The following is a 4,688-nucleotide window of genomic DNA, read 5'->3' as shown; positions in this document are numbered from 1 at the left end:
GAATGGCAAACAATGTTGCCTAAGGAAGTTTTCATTTTCTTTGGACGAAAAAACCATTTTCCATTTTTCGAGTGCCTAAAAGGAGGTTTTTTTGTGAAGGACCTCCAAAATAATTGTTGCAAAATTGGATCAAATCAATTTTCTAAAATATTAGGACATATTTAATGCACAATTGACAAAATGGTTGGGTGTAAAAAGTTTTGATCCACCTCTCATGAAAAAGACAAATTTCCGCTGATTTAGTTGGAAGCGGGTCAAATTTGAACTGCAGCTGCCTCATAGTTTACTATTTATTTTTTCCAAAAATAATTTCTAGTTGCATAAGTACCTATTTAATCATAAATACATGGTTTTGTGGCGACAAGTCAAGGTTTGGGCGGTGGCCGAGGGCCCCAACTCTAGAGCGCGTAAACTCGCATGCCCACCGCGTGGTCACCACGTGACCATGGCGTTGCCATGTGTTCTGGGCGGCCTAGGTATGTCTAGTGGGTTGGGCACTCCCAGGATAGGTGCTAGGAAGAAAATTAAAACATAAGATTCTCACGAGGAGACCGATCGATGCTCAAATATGAATTAGCAGCCAACTGTTTGATTAGCGGTACGGAAAATGTACATGGCTAATGGGCGTGAGTTTTGGCTGAGGATGATCAGTTACTAAGAAGACCGTCTTTACAAATTTTCAGCTCAAAAGGAGGAGTCTAGGTGGTACTTGCTTTGCAAAGCACCACACTGGACATAAATACGAATGTTGAAGCTGGGCTCAAAATAATGAATGGATTGAGTTGGTATTTGGTGGAGGATCAAAATTGGATCAAATCATTTTTCTAAAATATTAGGCCATATTTTATGTACAATTGACCTAATGGTTGGGTGTCAAAACCTTTCCATCCACCTCTTATGAAAACGATAAATTTTCGCCGTTTCAGCTGAAAGCGGGTCAAATTTAAAGTGCAGCTGCCTCATTGTTTGCTTTTTATTTTTTTCAAAAATCATTTTTAGGTACACAGTGCAGCTGCCTCATTGTTTGCTCTTTATTTTTTTCAAAAATCATTGTTTTATTCAACCCCTAGCTATTTGAACTACATTTGTTTCACAGTTTTCTCTTTATGTTTCCAAAAATCATTTCTAGGTACTCAACTAGTTATTTCATTAGAGATCCAACAAATGTTTTGAAAGACTCCCTCTAGCTACGACGGTCATGCTGCCGTTTTGACAGCAATCATAGGGTGTTTTCATTTTCCTATTCTCGCAATTTTATATTTTTAAGTTGTTTCGAGATTTTCCTATAATGAAGAACCTTTTTTTCTAGAGAGATAAAATTTTAGAAAATGGTTTATTGACTTCAAAAAGTTTTCATAATATTTCGATAATGTTCATGATTTTTGGAAAAATGTTCGTTGAATTAAAAAATGTTCTTGAATTCAACATTTCATGAAATTTATTTTTTTCATTCAATTTAAAGAATTTGTTAACATACTTCTGAATTCGCAAACGTTGTTTTGCATTAGTGTACATTTTTTGAATTATAATCTTTTTTGTAATCCCCAACTTTTTTATGAAGCAAAAATAAAAACGGAAAACAAAACAGAAAACAAAAAGATAACGAAAAAAGAGGGAGCCCGGCCTGGGCCGGCCCATGTTCTAGCATAGTATCGACACTAGCTTTTATTCCTGAATGGGCCAAAGCCTAAGCGACACACAAAAATGTTAAAAGAAAAAAAAATGGGAGGTGGCCTCGTCCGAACAAGGCCCAAGCCCAGTCGAAGAGAAGCCTTAAGTAGGCCGCGCGCGCTACCCAATCAACAAAGTGGTGGTTGCCTGGTTGTTTGCTTCTCTAAACAAGACTTAGACATCCTCAAAAAAAAAAAGACTTAGACGTTGCCGGTTCGAGTCCCACGGGAGCCACTTTTTGCTAAAATATGTGAGTGGTCAAACCAATTGCTAAAAGTGACACATAAGCAAAAATGACACGACACGTAGGCGGAATTGATGATGTGGCGTCCAGTCATATCAATGCATCCATGTTCGAGGACCAGTGCAGTCTGCTTTACGACCATTTCGTGTAAAAAAATTGCGACCTTTCTGACCAAAATGGTCGTTATGGTTTAGGGTTTAGAGCTCCTCGAACAGCTTTTGACCAATTGGTCTTAAATGATCGTATATTTACGACCAATTCTTGTAGTGCCAGAAAACAAATATAGGTATAGCAGCCCCGGGAAAGCGTAGAGGTTATGCAGACTAAAAAGAGTACATGTTTCCATATATTTATATTGATGCGCTGTGGGTTCTTATTTCGTCCCCAGACCCCTGAATTATCAAGCCTAGGGACAAGATGGCTACTGGCTGGATCGAATAGTTCTTTAAAAATGCACATCTATGCTAAGTATATCCTTCGTGGTTTTAGTTTAAATATGACAATTATTTTGGAATGAAGGGGAATTTCCGAACTTCAATTAGGCTAGTGGTGATTAAAATGTGGTGAAACATTTCAGGTTGAATTGAAGAAAGAAAATATTACCTCCGTATCAAAATGTTAACTACTTTTTTGCTACCAATGTGAGAATCATCAACCAACTCAACCTCAAGGCAGATTTCAATATTTTTTTTGCAGAAGTCCACAAATTTCTAAGTTCGTAATTTGTTGCAACGCGACTCGGCAGCCAACTCAAACATAACTACGTTTGCTAAAAACCTCGACCCAGCAGCCGAGTGCACTCGGCCCACCGTTGGTCACGACGTACGTGATCACTGGGCGCCACGACGCCGCTTGCCGGCCCCCGCTCCCTTCCCGCCGCCTTCCGGCTTGAGCACCTGCGCCGCGTAGGCCAGTGCCTGCTGCGCCTCCGCAAGCTCCCTCTTCTTGGCATTGCCCAGCTCCTTCTTCAGCTGGCTGATCTCGCCCTTGGCCTTGGACAGAGCCATCTCCTTCGCGCGCAGCTCCGAGCGAAGCACGTCGCCGCCGCCGCCGCCACCACCAGCAGGAGCAGCCGCCTTTCTCTTCTTCCCTGTGGCCGTGGGCGGCGCTGCACCTTGGGAAGCTCCCGTCCCTGCGCACAGAAACAATCCAACATTAGAACATTCTCCACTCCATCCATCTATCCGCATGTGCCTATACAGTAGTGACACCCATACGTACCGAGACACGCCGGGGCGCGGCTAATCTTGGCGGCGACGAGGTTGCTCTCGGACAGGTACGTCTTCAGGTCGACGACGCCCTGCCCCTGCGACAGCCGGCACGCCACGGCCGCATCGCTGCCGGTGAGCATGGGGTCGCTCGTCGCCTCCTTCGTCGGGGAGCCCCACCGCACGGGGCACCGCCAGGGCGCGCCCGGCGGAGGCGACACGAGCAGGAACTCCTCCTTCCACCCCTTGACGGACGTGGGGAGCCCGGTGAAGAGCGCCGGGACGCTCTCCCTGGAGCGGAAGGAGAACCAGCCCTTCCCGTTGGGGAGCGGCGTGAGGGCGAAGAAGTGGGGGAACACGGGCAGGGAGGGCGCGCCGGCGCCGCGGAAGTGGCAGAGCACCGCGAACCCGGCCAGGACGCGCCACCCGTTGGGCGCGAGCTGCGACGGCGCGATGCCGAAGTGCGCGAGCGCGTCGCTGAAGAAGGGGTGCAGCGGCAGGCGCATGCCCGCGGCGAACGCCTGCGTGTGCACGCAGATCGGCACCGCCGCGGCGCCGCCTCGGGCTCCGCGCGCGGCGGGAGGGGGCGGCACGCACGCTGCCTGGGCGGGGCCGGCGAGGTGCAGGCCGAACCCCTCCGGGATGCCGTACCTGGTGCGGAGGCCGGCGAGGGACTACTGCGTGCGCAGCGTCGACTTGAACTCCTCAGCCGCCGGCCAAGAGAGCGCCGCCCGATCGTCCTGTCCATGTACACCTCGGCCTGCTCCTGCTCCTGCTCTCGGAGGACCCGGACGCGGCTTGACGTCCTCCCCGGCGACTCCCCCGCCGTAGCCGTAGCCGTAGCCATAGTCACGGCGCCAATGCGTCGTCACCGCCGGCTTGACGTCATCCTCGTCGTAGTAGGAGGACGGAAACCACGACGACATGGCGGTCCGGAATCTGGACGGGGTTGGCCGATGGAGGGAGGCTTGAATTTCTGGGTGGCGGCGGTTTGGATCTGGGGAGAGGAACGAACGGGCGGGCCACTTTTAACGTTCGTGGGGGCTTCCTTCCGGGGGAAGGTTGGCTTGTTTTATGGAAAGTGGAAACGGATCATGAGCGAGCGATTCGACTGCAGGAGAAGATTGCGTTGGACTTAATCAAGAACGTTACAGTGACTCCCATCTTCATTCAAGCGCTGGGATATAGTACCCTATTTAAAGAAATGTTGATTTGTATAGGTTTTTTTTTCTTTTCCAGAGGTAATGTGTTTGTGCGGTTAGATTTTTTTAGGAAACCCTCATAACCCTCGAACGTTCACCAGGAGGCATGTCACGTGAACGATTTGCATGGCAATTTTTTTTTTCGATGGCAAGTTTAGTTGGCAAGCATGGCAAATTCATCCAGTTTATTTGTTTTTGTCAGGATTTGTCGGGCTTGCTAACTAAATTTGTTTATTCTCACGACATCTAAATTGCCATAAAAAAGTTTGTTTTGCCGAGTAAGTGGGTACACAATTTTGAGTATTATTATTTAGATGAACATGCATTTATAGAAACTATAAATGAGGTATTTTGAAAAAGATT

General features: G+C 47.6%; 1 protein-coding gene across 1 annotated transcript; it reads right to left on the bottom strand.

Annotated features, from left to right (window-relative positions):
* Positions 1–2,653: 2,653 nt before the first annotated feature.
* LOC119270278 lies at positions 2,654–4,149 on the bottom strand. Its single transcript, XM_037552305.1, has 2 exons — positions 3,137–4,149; positions 2,654–3,047 (listed from the first exon to the last, which is right to left on the bottom strand). The coding sequence occupies exons 1-2, from the start codon at positions 3,627–3,629 to the stop codon at positions 2,746–2,748; spliced, it is 795 nt and encodes a 264-aa protein (XP_037408202.1). The 5' UTR covers positions 3,630–4,149; the 3' UTR covers positions 2,654–2,745.
* Between the last annotated feature and the right edge of the window lie 539 nt (positions 4,150–4,688).

The sequence above is a fragment of the Triticum dicoccoides genome, chromosome 1A (genome assembly GCF_002162155.2).
Source record: "Triticum dicoccoides isolate Atlit2015 ecotype Zavitan chromosome 1A, WEW_v2.0, whole genome shotgun sequence".
NCBI lineage: Eukaryota > Viridiplantae > Streptophyta > Magnoliopsida > Poales > Poaceae > Triticum > Triticum dicoccoides.
This window is presented reverse-complemented; position numbering and strand designations above follow the sequence as displayed.

Bases quoted from the DNA above. Each gene is read 5' to 3' on its own strand.
- LOC119270278 (XM_037552305.1), bottom strand. From the start codon at position 3,629: ATGCGCCTGCCGCTGCACCCCTTCTTCAGCGACGCGCTCGCGCACTTC. The intron at 3,048-3,136 runs GTACGTATGGGT...TTCTGTGCGCAG, and splicing joins CCGCGCCCCGGCGTGTCTCG to GGACGGGAGCTTCCCAAGGT.